The 16,068-nt window shown below is 36.3% G+C and overlaps 1 protein-coding gene across 4 annotated transcripts in view; it reads left to right on the top strand.

Moving 5' to 3' along the window:
• Tdrd5 (tudor domain containing 5) overlaps nucleotides 1–16,068 on the top strand; it is an 84,639-nt gene that overhangs the window by 10,813 nt on the left and 57,758 nt on the right. For all 4 annotated transcript variants that reach the window (XM_063239793.1, XM_063239790.1, XM_063239792.1 and 1 more), the window contains exons 5-6: nucleotides 14,000–14,083; nucleotides 15,522–15,578. In XM_063239793.1, coding sequence (XP_063095863.1) covers nucleotides 14,000–14,083; nucleotides 15,522–15,578 — 141 coding nt within the window. The remainder of the gene's footprint in view (nucleotides 1–13,999; nucleotides 14,084–15,521; nucleotides 15,579–16,068) is intronic.

Genomic DNA, 16,068 nt, shown 5'->3' with positions numbered 1-16,068 from the left:
TTATTGGGATTTCAGTAAATCAGGTAAATTTTGAAAGTACAGCCATTTTAATTATTTTGGTTCTGCCTAATCAAGAATAGGGACTATTTTTCCGTTTTCTGATGTTTGCTTTAATTTCCTTTTACAATCTGATGCCATTTTCATTGTGAAGGTCTTTCACTCTCTTAAGTTAATACCTAAGTGTTTCATTTATTTGGTATTATTGTGCATGATATTGTTTTCCTATTTTCTTTTTTGAATTAGTTATTAGCATATAGGAATGCTGTTGATTTCTGTGTGTTTATTTTGTGTACTGCTACACTGCTGAATTTGGTTATTAACTCCAGGAATCTTTTGGGTCTTGTAAGTAAAGGATCTTGTCATCTTAAATAATGATATTTAGACTTTATCTTTTCCTATCTGTATCCCTTTTCTTTCTCTTGCTAGATTGCTCTGTCTAATATTTTGAGGAATGTGCTGAATATCAGTGGTGATAATGAGAAGGCTTTCAGCTGTTGCCCATTTACTGTGATGTTTTCAGTAGGTTGGTCATAAATGGTATTTATCATGTTGAGATAAAGACCTCCTATACCTATTTTAGGTGGATTTTTTTTGTCATGAACTGATGTGGATTTTGTCAGTCTTTTTCTGCATCTATACCAATAATTATGATCTTCATCCTTCTATTTTATAAGAAGAATTACATTTCTTGATTTTTGTGTGTTGACCCATCCTTGCATCTCTAAAATGTTGCCTACTTGGTCATGATATATAATCTTTTTGATGCTATGTTGCATTCTGGTCACCAGTATCTTGTTAAGGATTCTGCATCTGTGTTAATTAGAGAAATTAGCTGATAATTCTCCTTTTTTGTTGGGTCCTTGTCTGGTTTTGGGATCCAGATAGTGTTAACTTTCTGAGAATAATTTTGGAAGTACTCCTTCTCTCTCAAATTCATTAAAAAGTTTGAGGAGTTTTGGTATTACATCTTCCCTGAAGTTGCTTGTACAATTTGGCTGTGAATCCACAGGACCTGGGATTTTCGTAGTAATTTATTACTGTTTCAGCTTCATTGCTTGTTATTGGATTAAGATTTTTAAAATCTTCTTGATTCAGTTTTGACAATTCATATATATCTATATATGAATTCATATATATCTATATATCTAGGATTTGTATTTTTCCAAGTTTTCCAATTGATTGGCATAAATGTTTGTGAAGTATAATAATACCTTAGTTCATGAACAGTTTGGTTCATAAACAGAAGCATTTGGCAAAAATTTGCTTCTGTTCATGAACTCCATGTCAAGTGACCCAAAAAACCCCCCAAAACTGAAACCATCTTTGCTGGACAAATATGAATGTGGCCATTTTCCCCAGAATTATGAAACAAATTAAATTCAGGAACCAAGGTACCACTATAGTTGCTAATAATTTTCTGTATTTTTTTTTCAATTTTTTTTTTTTGTCTTTTTCGTTTTTATCGGTACCAGGGATTGAACTCACGACCGCCTGCTTGCAAGGCAGACGCCTATGCCACTGAGCTAAATCCCCAGCCCCAATTTTCTGTATTTTATCAAGACTCATTGTGATTTCACCTTTTTCATTTCTGACTACATTAATTTGTGTCTTTTGTTTTTTTGGATGGGGGTAAGAGTCACTAAGGGTTTGTCTGATTATTCAGTTCAGAGCACCAGCTCTCCAGTTCATTGAATCTTTGCACTTTTTTTTTTTTGTAGTCTCTGTTTCATTAATTCTGCTCTAATGTCACTGTCAATCTCCCTGTTCTATTCTGTTTTGGGTTTTGTTGTTGTTTGTACCTACCTATCTCTGGTATATTTATAGTGACCATGTTGATCCATATACTCATTATGGTTCCCTGTTTGGTTTTGTTTTGCTTTGGAAAACTGGCCCATCTCAAAGTGTAGTTTGATTACTTGGCACTTAACACCAGTAACTCTGTTCTGGTTTTGTTTGGTACAGTGGGCCTAGTGCAGAAATAGAGCTTGTAACAGTTGGGCTCTCATAAATTTTGTTTGATGATTGTATTCTGTCTTAATGGTCACATTGATTGAAATCTTTTAGTCAAACATTGGCTTATGCTTGTACTACTGGACCAGTATGTCCTGGATAGTTTCATGATTTCCAGCTGCTATACTTCCCTTCAATGCTACATTTGTGTGTGTGTGTGTGTGTGTTTTGCTTTTTGTTTTTTGTCTTTTTTATTTTAAAGAGAAAAACAGGAAAATCAAGAAGCAAACAAAAAACCAAAAGAAAAATGACAACAACAAAGAACAATAACTGTATAGGTTTCCAAAACAAGATGATAAGAATTTAGCAGTAGTCATTATATCACGTATTATTTATCTTCAAAATAGTTGCTCAGGTTATCAGATACAGGAATAAAAACAGTAAAACAGAACAAAACATTGGACTTCAAAAACAAGACAGAAGGATATCCCCCACAGTTGCTATAATGCATATTGTTATCCTCCAAATAGATGCCCAGACTACCAGTTTGAGGCTTGCAAAGCTGATCAAACAATACAAGAATTAAGTTGGTTTTTTTTTTTTTTTTAACTTCAGTTGCTATCATCTCAGCCTGACTTCTTCCGAATTAGCCCATTGCTTAAGGGGTAGGAGACGGTATTTGCTCTTCTTTTCTCCCACCCGGTGTACCCACTCACTACAGGAAGGCATGGTTTGGCTTTTTTAATTTTAAAAATGAAACGAAAGAGGATAAAACAATACAGAATTTCAAAAAAAAATAGTAAATCAACACTACTTAATATAGTACATATTGCTATCTTAAAAGTAGTTCAGATTATAAGAGCTGGGCATGAAAAAAATGATGAAACAATGAAAACAAAAATGTTCTTTTTGAAGAATTTACAGAGATTAGTTATCTATCTTGTGTGTATATATACACACATATATATGTATACTTATATACGATATAGTATTTACATGTGTGAGTTTGATTTATTTCACTTATAGTGTGGTCTCTCTTACTATAATATCAAAACCAGAGAAAGACCCAACCAAAAAGGAGAACTGTAGGTGGAGAGAGGCCTTGCCAGCACTCTCACCAGCGCACCCAGAATTTTCTGTATGGCAGAAGGACTCACCTGTGCTCTCCCCAGCTTGCCAAGTTCTTCTGTGTTTGGGAGGAGGGCTCCCTAAGGTTCCTGCCAACCCACTGAGGTCTTCTGCTTTGTGGAGGGGACTCGCTGGCCTGCTGAAGTCCTCTGGGTGGAGAGAGTGGTGGCTGAGGTTCCCACCAGCCCCCGGGGGCACTGCAGGTGGCAGAAGGGATTGCTGACATTCCCATGGCTGCTGAGGTGGTCTGGGTGTGGGGGAGGGGCTGCCAAGGCTCTGTTTAGTTGCTAAAGTCTTTCAGGTGTGGGCAGAGGTGGCCAAGACTCCCCTCAGCTCCTGAGATCTGGGTGTGGGGCACAGGTGGCTGAGGCACCCCCAGCTGCTGAGGGATTTTTGGTGTGGAGGAGACTCCCCTTGGCTGCTGAGGTTGTTGGGGTGTGGAGTAGGTGTTAAATTGGCTTCTTGATTTTCTTCCCATTCCCTATGGAGCCACCCCTGCTCACAGGAAAGTGTAGTTTGACTTCTCTTTCCATTACCCATGGCAGCTGCTCCTGGCTCACAGGAAGGCATGCTTTGGCTTCTTGATTCTTTTCCTGTTTCCATGGAGGCCACTCCTGGCTCATGGCAAGGCATGTTTTGGCTTTTCTTTTTCATTTATTTAGGCGGTCTTTATTGATTAGTATGTCGTCTGTTGGGGGAAATAGAAACCACATGTGGTCAAAAGGAGTGTGTTTTCTGTTGTTGTATGGAACATCCTGTATATATCCATTAAGTCCACGTGTTTGAAGGTTTGGTTCAACTCTCATAGTTCTTTGTTGGTTTGTGTGTGTGTGTGTGTGTGTTCAGTTGGTGTATTTGTGATGGTGTGGCATTGAGATGTCCCACTGTAATTTTATTGGTGTTTATCTGATCTTTTTTATGTCTATTAGAATTGTTTTATGAAGTTGGGTACACCGTGGTTTGGTGCATATACATTTTTGTTGCTATTTGTTCCTGTTGAATAATTCTGTTTACCCATTTGTAATATCTTTCTTTTCCTAATCAGCTTTGGCTTGAAATCCACTTTTTCTGAAAATTGGATAGCTACTCCTACTTGTTTTGGGATTCTGGTTTCATGGAATACTGTTTTCCATTCTTTGATTTTTAGTCTGTGCATTTCTTTTTTGGGTTAAATCTATTACCTTTATGTAGAAAACGGTTTCATTTTGTTTGTTGATCCATTCGGCTCAGCTGTGTCTTTTTATTGGTGTTTTAAGTGCATTTATATTGACACTTATAATTAATAGGTGTTGACTTATTCCTGTTGTTGTATTAATTTCCAGTTGCTGTTTTGCTTTTTTCCGTCTACTTAATTACTATTCCTACCTGATGTATGCATTTTTTGGACCTTTTGACATTGTTAGCTTCATTGTCTCCTTCGAGGCTATCCTTGAGAATTTTTTGGAGTGTTGGTTTGGTGGTCATGAATTTCTTTACATTTTACTCTTTATGGAAGTATCTATCTCTCCATCAATTTTGAAAGATAACTTTACAGGATATAACAATATGGATTGAAAATTGTTTTCTTTAAGATCTTCATTCCATATTCTCCTTGCTCTCAAGATTTGTATTGACAGATCTCTGACAGGTTTTCCTTACAGGTGATTTGTTGTTTTTCTGTTGTTTTGTGGACAGCAGATTCTGTTCTAGTCTTGTATCTTAGATATTTAAATTATTATGGGTATACTTTTTTTTAATGGTTCACTTATCTGTATGTTAAGTTTTTCTTCCATGTCTGGAAGGTTTTCTGCCCTTACTTATGCAAACAAGTTTTTTTTTAATGCCCTTTGTGTTGTCTTCTGAGTTTATGTTAATCCTAATATATTAGACCTGTTTGAGTAATCCAGCAGTTCTGGATCCATTTCTCATGTTCCCTTGTTTTTAATGTATCTCTTTTTATTGGTCTTCCTGTCTTACAAGTCTGGCACTCTGTATTCATAAACTGGTTGCCTCTGCTACCTGTATTTTCAATAATGTTTTTGATCTAGATTCCTGCTTAGAACTTCCTTATGGACTGCCATTCTTTTCTATGCTGAGCATTCATGTTTTGTGTCTCTTTAGTTGTACTAGCAGTTTATTAGTGTTTTCTCTAGGTTTACCGTTCATTTGTTTCACTGTGATCATTATGTAGTTATATCATTTTTAAATTCACCACACCCCTTATGTATTTAATGTCATTGATTTCAGTGTCTACTTTTATTATTTTTTTCTTTCTGTTTATTTTAAAGAGGGTAAAATTGAACACAATAGAACAGAGCAAAACAACATAAGAAAGCAATGTGAGAGACATAAATTTCAAAGCAAGACAGAGATCTTCACTATCATATTGTCTGTTTTCTTCCAAATAGTTGACCATATCTTCACATACAGAGAATTCACATGAAACAACATATATAGAACTGATCTGAACAAGATGAGGAAAGCATTTTAGGTCTTCAAGATCAGACAACAGGCAAGTCAACAATGGCTGTCATAGTGTCTCTCTCCTTCTCTTTAATAGTTGTCCATACCTTCATGTCTGTTAAGATTAAACAAAACAAACAGGCTAAAATCACTCTGAAAAAGAATAATAGTATTGCTGGATTTCACATCTTGATGCTACCGAATCAGCACTGGGTACTGTAGTGTCTCTTTTTCTTCAAAGTAGTTGTTCATTATGTTAAGTTCTCATACTATTTATAAGTTCTACACATGCATGTTTCTACATGTATTTGTATCCTTTCTGTATGAGAGGGAGAAACACAACAAAGCAAGACAAACCAAAACATATTCCTATAAAAACATGAAATGAAAGAGTCATAAAACCACAGTACAAAGTGGTTACTGTATTGTCTCTTGTTATCTTCAATAAATTATATCATCAAGCATAGTATAATTGAATATAGCAGTACATAACAATATTACTAAAAAGAAAACATTGTAGACAGTGTAAAACTTCAAAAGCAGGTAATAAACCAGAATGGGTTTGCCTAAACTCTCAGACTTGATACTATCAATCATAACAGATTTGAATAAAATCTGGTGATACTCAACAGCAATCTAACCAGATTCAACTAAGATCAGTCATGGTAAAACAGTCTAAGTTATACAGGGCTTCAGATTAAGTTAATAGGAAATTAAGGATGATTACCATACTATATCTTGCTATTTTGGGGATAGCTGTCTGTGCCCTCAGATCTAGTACAAGTAGAAAAACTGGAACAGAATATAATCTATCTAAACAAAGCGGTGTGAGTAAAGTGGGTTTTAAATCCTGATACACTATTAACAATATCCTCTATCTTCTTCTTTTAGACTATTCTTCCCCTTTCACTCCCACAGGGTGCACTGTGCATTTTGGGTCCCACCACCTCCCTCAGTTTTTAGATTACGGGGGCAACCTCCTAAGTGTTTCCAAACCTTCTCACTCTTAGACTTGATCTCAAGTTGTATTCCTTTACCTACAAAAGCTTGTCTTTCCAACCTATCTGCAGGTGCTGGTCGAGTTGCCCCTGTTACTCTCTGATTCCCTGTCACATAGAGCATTGTTTTCTCATATTTGATTTTCAGTCCATAAACCCTTTTTCAGGTTAATTATATTTCCTATACAGAGCATCTTGGTGGACCCTACCTCCTAATCTACTCTGCCTGTGTTTCTTTTTTTTTTTTAGTGTATCAAAGCCATCTATATTAGAGATTATAGACAACCTTCTCTGCCTTATTTCTACTATGCTATTTTCCTGCCATTAGTTGTCTGCTTTTCTCCTTCGCTCCACTTTCTGCCCCATTCATTGAGGCCTCTGTGCCACGTTCATGCAATCCTGGTACTTTCTTTCTCTCCCTCTAGAATGTCTGTCCTTCAGTAGTCTCTCTAGGGCTGGATTGGTGGTTGTGAATTCCCCCTCTTTTTCATGGAAGCATCTTGTTTCTCCATTAATTTCCAGAGACAGTTTTTCAGGATATATCAGGTTATTTTCTTTCAGGGCTTAGAATACTTTGCTCTGAGCTCTTCTTAATTTGATGGTCTGTGTCGAGAAGCCTGCCGTGATTTTGATGAGTTTTCCTTTATAGGTGATCTGTTTCTTTTCTCTGACAGTTTTTAATATTCTGTTCTTATATTGACTTTCTGGGATCTTGATTATTATATGTCTGGGTGTATCTATGTTTTTTGGTTGTAGGTGGCTTGGAGTTCTGTATGCCTCATACCTCTGAATATCATTTCCTTTTCCTATGCTTGGGAAGTTTTCCTTAATTGTTTCCATGAATAGCCTTTGTATTTCCTTTGTTTTTACCCCTACTTCTTTGCTAACATTCTTTATTCTTAAGTTATAGATCCTTTTGTCATCTTCTACCCTTGTATTGTTACTGCCTGTTTCCTTGTTATTTTTGAGATCTTTCATGATCACACATTTCAAACTTCTCTTAAAGTTTGATAGTCTATCCTTAGTTTCTTTGAAGCAGTTTTGCCAGCTTTCAATGGAGTTTTTAATTTCCTGGTAATCTCTTTGAATCTGCCTCTTTTTTTTTCAAGTTATACAGATTTACAGAAGAAAAAAATGAACAGTAGGAAATCAGTAGTTAATGGATTACACATTGCCATCTTAGAAATAATTGTTCAAGTCACAAATTTAAAGCTTATAGAGTGGACATTCCAACAATGATACTGCAAACAGTTCTGTTCAATGATCCAATAAAACTCTGTGATATCATTTTCTATCTTATACACTTAAATATACATGCAGTTATATAGTTTAGAGCACTTTCTTTTCCTCTCTTTTGTGCAATGACTATTACACATTTTGGGTTTCATTGCTCCCACGGTTCTTATTGCTTTTTTGGAAGAGAGTAAAACTAAATGAGACATAACAGAACAGAATCGGTCAAGTCAAAAGGGTGGACATAATAGATAATATAAACACATAATACAAGGTGATCAACAATGGTTACCATAATGCCTCCCGCTATCTCTAATAGAATTGCTTATATCATTAGTTATAATACAATTGAACAAAACAGTAAAGAACAAAACCAAAACATTGGAGACATTGTAGGTCTTCAAAAGTAGATAAAAGTCAACGAGAATGGGCGTTATAATGAATCTCATTATCTTCACAGCTGATGCCTAAACTTTCGAACCTGATACTATCCAGCAAAACAGAATAGGGGAACATCAGTCAAAAACAAGATGGTGAGAGTAATACAGGGCTTCAAATCGAGATAATAGAAAGTCAAAGTGGGTTACTATATTATATCCTGCTATTTTTTCCCTTTAATTAAACGGATAAAAATAAAAAAGTAAATAATGGAGTGGAGACTGAGAAAAAAGAGGGCATAACAGCGAAACAGCGCAGATCAAAACATAACCATTTAAGCAGAATAGTGTTTCACCACCAGATAATTCCGACCCAAAAGTAGTTACCATATGGACTCTTTCCTTGAAGTCCTTGAGTACAACTTCGTATACTGTAGCATTAAGTATATCAAAACAATGTAAAACCATTTAAGAGAATGACAGCATTACAGAGTATTTAGAATCGACTAACAGAAAATGAACAATGGTTTCTGTATAATCTCCTTGTCTTTAAAAGGTTTTTGCTTATACTATCGTACATAATAAAATCCAATAAGATACAACCTGTTTAGACCATTGGAGACAGAAGAACAAAAGCTAGATGAGACTTCAAAACAAGATGATACTAAATCAGTATTACCTATTAAGATGTCATTTTCTCCAAAATAGCTGTTCCTATCATGCAATCTTCTCTGTCTCATTTCTGTTGCGCTCTTTTTCTGTCAGTAGCTGTCAGTTTGTCTTCTTCATTTTGTTCTCTGCTCCATTCGTTGTGGCCTCCCCGCCACTATTTCTGGGTTCTTTGTATTTTTCTTTTTTTAGAATATCCTGCAATACTTTCTGTAGGGTTGAATTGGTGGTTGCAAATTCCCCCAGTTCCTCTTTATCCTGGAAGCACCTTGTTTTTCCATCAATTTCCAGGGACAGTTGTGCAGGATATCTCAATCTTGGCTGGAGATTATTATCTTTCAAAGCTTGAATTATTTCCCCCCACGCTCTTCGTGATTTGATGGTTTGTGCAGAGAAATCTGCTGTAATTCTGATGGGTGTTCCCTTGTAAGTGGTCTGTTTCTTGTCTCTGACAGCTTTTAATATTCTGTTCTTGTATTGAATTTCTGGAATTTTTATTATATGCCTGGGTGTTTCTCTGTTAGGGTTGTAGGTAGCTGGAGTCCTGTATGCCTCATACATCTGAGTATCTTTACCTTTTGCTAAATTAGGAAAATTCTCCTGGATTATTTCTGTGAGTAGCTTTTGTAGTTCATTTGTTTGTGTCCCTACTTCTTCTTTTATGTTCTTAATCCTTAAGTTATGGCTCCTCTTATCATCTTCTTGTCTTTGTATTGTTGCTGTTTGTTTCTTTGTTATTTTTAAGAAGTTTTTCATTTCATTCTCCCATATTATAGGTCTGCCCTCCAGTGCAGATAGTCTGTCCTTAGTTTCTTTCAAGCTGTTATGCCAGTCTTGGATAGACTTCTTAATTTCTTAATAGTCCCTTTGAACCCGCTTCACGTACTCTATGCTTTCTCTGTTTTCTCCATCAAACAATTCTCCCCTCTTTTTCTGTTCTTCCATTCCACCATCTGTTTTTTCCTGGGTGGTGCTTAGCATTTCTCTAACTATTCTGCATACTTCTAGCTTCAGGTCGTTGATAACTTCATTCCCGAATTGGTCTATGAGGCTCTCTATATGGCGTTTAATGTCTATTGGTGCAGTGTCCGCTATTGCCTGTTTCTCAGAATTGGGGGCCGAGGAGCCTTTCTTGTTGCTTCCCTTCCCCATATTTTCTGTTCCTTATATATATGCAAGCTTACATAGGAAGCCCAGCTTCCCTGCCTGTCAGCCACAGCCTGATCAAATTTCGCTGGCTAGGTGTTCCCGCCCACCGCTGCGCACCAGGGAGTTATGGACTAGGCAGCCTACGCGGGAGTCAGTCGCCCCTCCGGGCCACCGTCAGGCTCTGGGATCTGGGTTAGGCCAGCCTACCAAGTCCGCCCGCAGCGTCACGCAGGCCAGGCACTTTTCACCAATCCCGTCTGGGAGGGTAGTGTGTGGCTGGAGTCGCCACCGCGCCCTGTTCTTACAGGACTGCCCGAGCCCAGAAAGTCCTCCGCTGGAGTCAAACTGTGGTAGAGTGTCAGTTTCTCTCACTCACCCACAAGTCAGTGTACGTCTCCTTGTCCGTCCTGTTTTCGACTCTGTTCGCAGACTCCCGTTCCCAGAGCTTCTGTGCGTCTCTCCTTGCCGAGCCGCTGTGGAGGCAGCCAGCCGCCGAGCGTTGGGAAACCCAAATTGCGGTTTCCAATGTCATGGGGTCCAGCCTCCACACCAAGTCTTTTCTGTTCCTATTTTAGCGCCAGGACTGCATTCCAAGTTGGTTTCTCTCAGCCCAGTTCGTTCCTGAGTCAGCAGAGCATATCTCTACCGGCTCATGTCTCCTTAGTCCGCATCATTCCTGACTTCTGAGCTGAGCCTTTCAGAGAGCCTCCGGTAGTTGCTGTTACCTGTCCGCCATGTTTTCCCGGAAGTCCGAATCTGCCTCTTGTATTCTAGGTTTTCTTTATATTCTTCATCAAACATTTCTCTCCTTTTTAGTGTTCCTCCATTCTTCTGTCTGTACCTCCTGAGAGGTACTTAGCATTTCTTTTATTAATCTACTTATATCTTGCTTTATGTGATTAAATGTTTCACTTTTGAGCTCATCTATGAGGTCCCAAAGGTATCTGTTTATGTCCACTGATTCCGTGTCTGATACTGTGTGTTTGCTGCCCTCGATCTCTTTTGTATTTACCTCTCCTGGATCAATGTTCTCAGGATTGGGGGCTGGGGACTTATTTCTTTCTCTTGTCATGTTTTTGGTTTCTTCCATACAGGTGTATAGAGGAAGTCGATCTAGGAAGAAATTAAAGGGAAAGAGCTGGTCAAATACGCAGTCCCGGGGCTACCATTGGAGCAGCTAAGATTAGCTATCATGGTGCTCTTGCTGGAGTGCCAGAACTCATGCTGCCGTGACTCGCCAGAGCTGCCTGAACTCCCACTGATGGAGTTGCCCCTTTCTTTGTTGGTTATGGTTCTTCTGAAGCACACCGGCTAGGGATTTCTGCCCTCTCTAGTTTGCTGTTGGTTATTGAGGTGCAAGCCAGGGCAGTGTATGCTGGCCCCTCCCCTCTGGGTCAGTCAACCTATGGGGGCCTTCACTGTGTTAGTGTGTGCTGTGCTTACGGAATTGGTTTGGGGTGACTTACTGGGTCCTGACCAGGGTGTGACCCAAGCCAAGCAGATTCCACCAATCTGGTCTGGGAAGGGAACAACCCACTGAAGTCACTGCTATTCCTTGTTCCTGCCTATCCTGCCCAATTCCAACATGTGGTCCAGTTGGTCACCCCTTTCCCCTGGGAGAGTCTTATTCCCAGCACTCCCAGTGAGTCAATGCAGGTCCCTTGCCAGCTCTGTTCTCCATTGGGCTCACCAACCTCTGACTTCAGTGTGACCTCAGCTCCAGTAAGTCACAGCAGTGGGAGTTCAGGCGGCTCTGGCGAGAGCACCATGACACTAATCTTAGCTGCTCCGATGGTAGCCCCAGGATTGCATGTTTGACCACCTCTTTCCCTTTAGTTCCTTCCTGGATCAAGAGGATCCATCTCCCTCTCTCCCAACCTCTCCATGATGTTTTATTACGGCATTTGAGTTACCTGTCTCAGGGAGCCTCTGTATTCTGCTGCTTACCAATCTACCATCTTTAGCTCCTCCTCCTTTCTGTTTAATTTCTTTTTAAGAAGTTTGATCATTTATTTTGGTCTGTCTTTTCTAATAGGCTATGGTTTTCTTTGAAGTATTACTTTATCTCATAAATTTTGATACATATTTTCATTCAGTTAAAAATATTCTCTAATTTCCCATGTGAATTCTTTGTCTCGTGGATTATTTAACGTTGTTTAACTTCAAGATACTTGGGGGTTTTTAGAGATCTTTCCATGATTTACTTCTAATTTAACTCCAAATTTGGTCAGAAAACAGGTTTCATTTCTTACAAAGTTAGTAAGATTTATTATATGGCTCAGAGTGTTTATCTGGATAGGTGATTTATAATCCATGTCAAAAGAATATATATAGTCTGCTGTATTTTGGTAGAGCATTTCATACCACACAATTCAGTCATAATGTTACTCAGGATTTTTGCTAATTTTTTCTTTCTTTTCCGATGAATTACTGAGGGTCAATATTAAAATCTTCAAACATAATTGTGAACTTGTCTGTTTTTACCTTTTAGTTCTGTTAGTTTTTTTTTTTTTTTTCTTGTACCAGGAATTGAACTCACAACCTCACACTTGCCAGGCAGGCACTTATGCTGCTGAACTAAATCCCTGGCAGTTCTATTAATTGTGATTTGACTTTGTTTTTCCTTTTTCCATAGTTAGAGAATTCATTCAAGTCAGATATTGCACAAATTAGACCTCGAGGGACTATTGATCCAGAACTAATATCTTATCTGTAGGAACATTTAGGATTTTGCATACTTTTTGTGAGTTGCTGCATTTTGAGTTTTTCATTCATTAACCTTGTGTCCTTGTGTAATTTCTTATTAGCTCCTGAACGAATTGTTATTCTTTCAAATTACCTATGTAGATAGAGGATCATGTTATTTGTGAAGAAAGGTGATTTTATTTTTTCCTCCTCAATCTGTGTACTTTTATTCCTTTTTAAATTGTATTAACTAGAATTTTGTTCAGTAATGAAGTAGAGATATTGAAGAATAGTGATGAGTGGGGGCTTCTGATTATTATCATTCTATTTATCTTTGTTCTGTCATTGTCTCTTTATATTTTTAGTGACTGCCTTAAATTCGCAGCTTACATTTAATTGTTTTGTCTTTTTGCTTTGTTTTTTTGGGTTTTTTGAGACAGAGTCTCTCTGTATTCCAGGTTGGTGACCTCGAACTTGTGATTCTCCTGCCTCAGCTTCCCAAGTGCTGGAATTATAGGTGTGTGCCACCACACCCGGCAGACATAATTTTTTTTTTTTTTTTTTTGAACCAGGGATTGAACTCAAAACCTTGTGCTTGCCAGGCAGGCACTTATGCTGTTGATCTAAATCCCTGGCCCAGACATAAATTTTTAATATACCAAAATTGACTCTTATTACACCATTACACCATTTCATATGTAGTATAAACGTCTTAAAATAGTAAATTTACTCCTTTGTACTATTTGTGCAATACCTTTTAATTCTCACATTGTATATGCCTGTATTAATTTTGCTTCAAATATTTTTATTTTAAATAAAAATAATCACTACACTATTTCTGATGTTCTCCGGTCTTTTGTACTACATTTACCTGTAGTATAATTTTTGTTTTCTTGGAAAATTTTAACATGTCCTGTAATAAAATCCTGTTGGTATTGAATATTCTTAGCTTTTGTGTGAGTGAAATGGCCTGTGTCTTTATTTTCGAAGCACTTCAGAAATGTTATTCCATTGTTCTCTTGTCTGCACAGTTCCTGGCTATAAGACTGTGATCATATTTAACTTTGTTCTGTGTACAGTGCAAAAAATTAATAACAAAAAGTCTTTTTATGAAGAGTATGAGATTGAGTAACTGGTCATTCTAGAATCTATTACAGAGAATCCTGTCTTGAAAAATTCCAGTGTCCTGTTTTATAAAGGTTCCTTCTATGTGTTTTTTGGCATGAAATGCTACAGTGTCATTTTTATCCATTTGGTTGAAATATTTTTCTTTTTTATAGATACCTCCTTTAAATATTATTTAAATATATCTTTATTATTTAGATATATCTTACAGTTAAGGGGACTTTGTTTTTCCTTTTTCCATAGTTAGAGAACTCATTCAAGTCAGTTATTGCACAAATTGGACCTGGAGGGACTATTGATCCAGAACTAAAACATAAGATAAAATGTGTAAGTATTTGTGTTTTTAGGAAACAAGAACAATCGGTTATAAATTGAGATGTCACTTGTGGTTGAGTTTGTCTCCAGATATTTATTAGTTTTATATTTATTGCTGTTCTTTTCTAATATCATGCAAATATATTATTCTTTTAAAATTAGAGAAACACAGCAATACATAAAAAATATACTCCAAAAATTTTATTATAAAATTACCTAGAAAGCATAGGTTCTTCCATATATTTTGTCTTTACTAGCTTCTTCCCACCAATAAATGACTGTTTACAGAATTCAAAATCTAATTCCAGTATTTTGTTTATATATGTATATATGTACACATACGTATAGCAAAACAAATAATGTATGTATACACACACAGTCTGACAAAAATGTATACATATATCGAAAAAGGAAAGCCTATATAAATATTTTAATACTAAGTTTATTGAGATATTAGAAGATTAATACAAGTTGCTTTTGGCCTCAGTAGTGTTCAGACTTTTTATGGTACAAAAAAAAATACTGTCATTTCATATTAAATCATGAGTAATGTGGGTTTCCGAAAGAATGTTTTCTGAAATGCAGCAGTGGCTGCCTCTAGATCATAAGCATCTGAAATAGTTTTTATATTTTTCCTGAAACCTTAATTATGACTTCGTACAAAATGTATCTTAAAAAACTAGGAAAAATGCTTTTTATACTGTATCATAATGGAATAGGTTACAGTGATTTATCCTAAAAAATTATTGAGTAGATAAATGCAGATGTAAGGGTAATTATTGCAATATTTGTGATGATAAAAATAAGTAGCCATAAGTAGACAATCAAGTAAATTTGGTTATACTGAATATTTTGAAAAATATGTAGTCCTTTAAAATATTTCAGACTTACTGACATAGAAAGATGACTACAGTGTGTTTTTAAAAATGATTATAGAACTGTTAACCTTATTTTATATTAAATACAGGTAATATTAGCTGTTTGAATTATTTTCTGAAATTTTCAGTAGTTCCCATTGCATTTATTTTCTATCAATTAAAAAGCATAAAGTTATTTTGTAGAATATTTTATGTGAGTTAAAGCTAAATAGCACTTTCTGGAGAGTTATCACAGTATTGTGTAATAATGATTTCTCAACTCTGGAAATTGTGTGCAGTATTGTCTTTTTTGTACAAAGCTTTTTAAGACTGAAAATGATTTTTTAAAAATGCATCATGGGGGCTGGGGATTTAGCTCAGGGGCATAACATCTGCCTTTCAAGTAGGCGGTCTTGAGTTTGATCCCCGGTACCGATAAAAAAATAAATAAATAAAATAAAAATGCATCATGTAGATAAATCATTTATTCAATGTTATTTTTGCCTTTGTTACCAATTTTATACTGTCTTGATTTAAAGATTTTGTCTCATAGCATTCCAGTTGTATCTATATTACATTTCATTTTTTATTAGGTTGTATCTAAGTTTCCAGAGGGTTTGTTTATTTCTAAACTGCTTGGAGAGTTTGAGGTAAGTGTTTTCTTTTTCACAAACCTTAATGTCTTTTATGGCTTATCTTTCTTATGATAGAAATTTTGTTGTTGCCCCTTGAACACTCTCCAAGTCTATATACTTTAACATTTAAACATCTTGTTTTGCATTATAGTGTCTTTCTTTATTACAAGAGTTAAGACTATGGCTCATAAAAATAATTATGCATAGGAAGGATTTTTCGCCACTTATAATAATATCATTGGAATGAAGATTACTGTTAATGTCTGACAGTATCAAGTATCATTGGGGATACAATGGAAAAACAATACCTCACACATATTCTTGGTTTTATTTGCAGTGATAGTTGCAAAAATGAAAGTAAAACACATTTTTCAGATAAAACTAGAGAATTGTAAACAGATCTGCACTATAAGAAATACTAAATACTATAGGGTACTTCATGCCAAAAGAAATGATGTAACTTGGAACTTGAATCTTAAGAAAGATTTAAAAACAAAAGATACGG

Source organism: Cavia porcellus, unplaced genomic scaffold (assembly GCF_034190915.1).
Source record: "Cavia porcellus strain 051 isolate PalLab524CR breed Dunkin Hartley unplaced genomic scaffold, mCavPor4.1 scaffold_29, whole genome shotgun sequence".
NCBI lineage: Eukaryota > Metazoa > Chordata > Mammalia > Rodentia > Caviidae > Cavia > Cavia porcellus.
This window is presented reverse-complemented; position numbering and strand designations above follow the sequence as displayed.